The 4109-nt window shown below is 28.3% G+C and overlaps 1 protein-coding gene across 1 annotated transcript in view; it reads left to right on the top strand.

The window, feature by feature from the left end:
- The window catches only part of LOC108688662 (sorbitol dehydrogenase-like), a 6860-nt gene extending 2979 nt beyond the window's left edge, over window positions 1-3881 (top strand). The window contains exons 4-9 of the mRNA XM_018194997.1: window positions 523-557; window positions 665-828; window positions 1179-1363; window positions 2793-2971; window positions 3080-3201; window positions 3579-3881. Coding sequence (XP_018050486.1) covers window positions 523-557; window positions 665-828; window positions 1179-1363; window positions 2793-2971; window positions 3080-3201; window positions 3579-3732 — 839 coding nt within the window. The 3' untranslated portion in view covers window positions 3733-3881. The remainder of the gene's footprint in view (window positions 1-522; window positions 558-664; window positions 829-1178; window positions 1364-2792; window positions 2972-3079; window positions 3202-3578) is intronic.
- Window positions 3882-4109: the final 228 nt, after the last annotated feature.

The raw sequence follows: 4109 nt of genomic DNA, 5'->3' as shown, positions 1-4109 counted from the left end.
TACATATATATATATATATATGTATTTACTCCATAAATATCTATCTAGGAGGGATTTGAGGATTCAATCTCTCTCTGAAATTTTTTATTAATTTTTTCATTTTTATTATTTACGAAAAATATAGTTTTTCTCTCGATTCTGAGTAAATTTTTTATTGTGACAAAATATTTTTTGCTTTCGTTATGACTATGTAAATAATTTCTGGGATAATTTCGTTAGATAGAGCTTTGCTAAGATGTTCGATACAGAAAAAAAAATTTCATAAAGTTTTTGAACCGAAAAACAGAACAGTATCGAGATTGATCGAGATTAATAACTCCATTTACAATTTGTTTGTAATAACTGTATTTTACTTACATTTTCTTTAGGAGAAAAAATTATGATTTACCTAATATTTTTCCTATTCAAAATCAGGAATCAGAAGAAGCCTTAAAATATCAAAAAATGCAATTTTAATCTCTATTAATATTCAAAAAAACAATTCATTAACACAAAAAATTGCTGTTTATGTAATAATAGAATTGATAAAACTTTCCTTCCCTCTAAAAAATTTTAATGTACCCATGATGTTATCGTTTCTTTTGAACTAATATTAATATTGAAGAATGGTTATTCTTTTATAAAATATATATTTCTAGTATTTTCTTGTTTTTATTTTTTATAGGTCGGTGATCGCGTTGCTATTGAACCTGGCGTGCCTTGCAGAATGTGTACACATTGTAAAGAGGGACGTTATAATCTGTGCAAAGATGTTGTCTTTTGTGCAACTCCGCCTGTGCACGGCAACTTAAGACGTTTCTACAAACATGCAGCTGATTTCTGTTTTAAGTAAACATAGTTGATTGCACATAATAGTTGATTGTACATATTTACACATAATTACATTAAAACCGATAGTGCAAACAATAATATAGATAACCCAGTAATAAACACTAATAGTAACATCACATTAATATTATAATTTCTTGACCAACAAAGTAACAGTATATATTATACGTAACATTGTTAACAATTACATTGTTGAATAGGAAATTATAACATTGATATTATATTACTGTTAGTTTATTGGGTGTTTATTGGGTAGGAAGCTCTTTTTAAATACAAAATGAAACAAATTGATAAAATGTGTCGTCGCAGAACTGAAAATTAATTTCTGTATTTATGATTTTTTGTAATAGATTGCCCGATCATATAAGCTTAGAAGAAGGAGCGCTTTTAGAGCCATTATCGGTCGGAGTACACGCTTGTAAACGGGGCGAAGTCGGAATTAGTTCCAAAGTACTAATTCTGGGAGCTGGTCCGATCGGTTTGGTCACCTTGCTGGTAGCCAAAGCTATGGGTGCGAAGAAAATAGTTATCACGGGTATGTGTTAAAGGATAAAACTTGCAAAAGAAACAAATACTTTAATCTACGTTTTAACGATTTTTCTTATCAGTCAACACTTTATTCAAATAGTCATTATAAAGAGCTATATATAAAAAGTGTGAGATAATATTATCTCATAGAGAAATATAGTAAGGTTGGAATAAAGTTCATAGCGCTAACGAATTTCAAGCAATTTGTAATATTGTTAAGCATGAACGAAATTTAAATTTAAAAAAGGATTTTAAAGCTTAAAATATCTTTTAAAAACTCATTATGTCTTTTTAATTTCTAAGAGTTTGATAATTTTTACATTAGAAAATTACGAGCTAAACAAAATGGGAAATTTTCTTCTCACTTTGTGAATTTATTATGTAAACAAATTTTGAAAATTTTCGACTTTCTAACGTTAAAAGTTTTCTCTACGTAATCGTTTTTTGAAAAACGTTCCTAAGATTTTTTATTACTAAGTTATTGCGAATTATATAAAAGGAGCATTTGTCTTTGATTGCTCATAATTTCGTTAAAAATCATCATATCGCAATTTAAAAAATAGATTCGTAGACTGATATTCATAATCGATTCTTATATTTATGATCATTTAAGTAATCTTAAAATGTCAATCACAAAACTGTATTTAGTATAATATTTAATATAATTGCCAAATTTTTTTATTACCATGATACAAATGAAATAGCACGACAAACTTTTATTTTGACTCAGTAAAAGAAAACTTCATTATTAGCTTTTTAGTATTTTATGTTAATTGTGATTTCAAAATTCAATCATTTTCTTAAAAATTTTTTCCTGATTTATATTATGTATCAAAATAATATTTTAAATATTTTTTTTTGTTGAGAAATAAAGGAAACTTCCTATACAAAATGTGTACATGTTGTCATTTAATGGAAAATTTTGTAGCGATTGCATTTGTAGCGTCATATGTCATGTAGATAACAAAATTTTTGATGAATAACTTATCGTAAATTTGTTTGTGAAGCGATATAAATAGTTGATCAAGTTATATAATGCATTTACGTATGCGAATGAGAGAAAAACATCCACATTGGAGATATGGTGTAATAATGATGTTGCAATGCCGATCGCGAGATAAGGCTTCGCTGAGGCATTTAGCATGATAGATACTACCTATAGAACAAGAAAGTATATCGTCGAGGTCACACAGTTACAAAGTATCACGTGTCATCAAGTAGTCATTTTTCTATTGCAAATTTGAACTACGCATTGATACGTAGAATGCTATTTTTTCAAGGATGCCACATTTTTCTTCTTAATATATATTTCCATTCTTTTGTAGATAGTACAAAGCACGTTTTGCAAGTAGCACAAGTTCTCTTTTGAAGAATTCTAAATGCAAGCCTATATAACTTGTAAATGAGATGTAAGTAGGTGCGATTTATGTTTATAGATATCTTGCAAAGTAGACTGAACATAGCGAAGAAACTTGGCGCCGATGTCACGTATCTGGTGCAAAAGGATAGATCGGAGAAGGATACAGTGGCTGATATTCATGCAATTTTCGAGGGTGAACCTAACAGAACGATAGATGCCTCCGGTGCACAATCCTCGATTCGTTTAGCGATTCTTGTAAGCTACAAAATGTATTCTTATTTTAAATTAAACTATTTATATTAATTAGATTAATTGATAATCTGAAGTAATTAGATTATAAATCGTATTTGTATTGTACATTAGGCAACCAAATCTGGTGGAGTCATTGTGTTAGTGGGAATGGGTGCTCCAGAGGTACAAATTCCACTAATAAACGCTTTAATAAGAGAAGTTGACATCAGGGGTGTTTTCCGATACGTAAATGAGTAAGTTTCGATTAGTCAAATTATATGTTAAACAGGAAAAGTATATATTAATACTAATACTTCGTGCTAAATTAAATGTGAGGATAATTTATCAATTTAATTATTGAGAGAAATAGCCATCATGATTCTAAAAAAATCAGGGCTTTCATTCTGTATACGTTTACCTATAATTGTCGATATTGTTATATTTATAATTATCATTGTGCAAATATTTTGTATTTTGGCAAAAAAATTGTGATAGACATGTACAGAATAGCAAGAACTCCAAGGAGTTCTGTAGTTTTTAATTTATTTATAATCTTCACATAGATAATTATCTTAATGTTCACTTCATAGAAGATTATTCTGTATGATCTTTTTTTTCTTTCACATTGCAGCTATGGCGATGCATTGGAACTTATCTCGTCTGGCAAGATAGACGTGAAGTCATTGGTCACTCATAATTACAAGCTAGAGGAGACCAAGCAAGCGTTTGAGACCTGCAGAACTGGAGCAGGTGGAGCTATCAAAGTTATGATTCACTGTAAATAAAGGAATTATAGTAAATACAATTGTAATTCTCTGCGAAAGGTTTTATATTATGTGTAATTTTAAACTGATGCGTAATTTTGAACTGAATTTAGTTATATAAGTTATATCTTCTTAATTTCTTTGATATTTGATTTAATTAAGATAAAAACATGGAGAAATTATTTAAATATTAACATATATATATAAAACTATATATATAAATATATAAAATATATATGTATAATATATCAGATTAGTAATGTTTTAATGTCGAATCTTTTGTAATGTAGTCTCGTGTAAATTCCATTATCTTACACATTAATGTATCGTTCATATCTTGGCAATCAATTAATGATAAGAAACATTCCTAATGCTTGTATAGAGATCGCATAAAATAT

This window comes from Atta colombica, unplaced genomic scaffold, assembly GCF_001594045.1.
Source record: "Atta colombica isolate Treedump-2 unplaced genomic scaffold, Acol1.0 scaffold105, whole genome shotgun sequence".
Lineage (NCBI taxonomy): Eukaryota > Metazoa > Arthropoda > Insecta > Hymenoptera > Formicidae > Atta > Atta colombica.
Note: the sequence above shows the minus strand (reverse complement) of the source record. Positions and strands in the feature narration are given on the sequence as shown.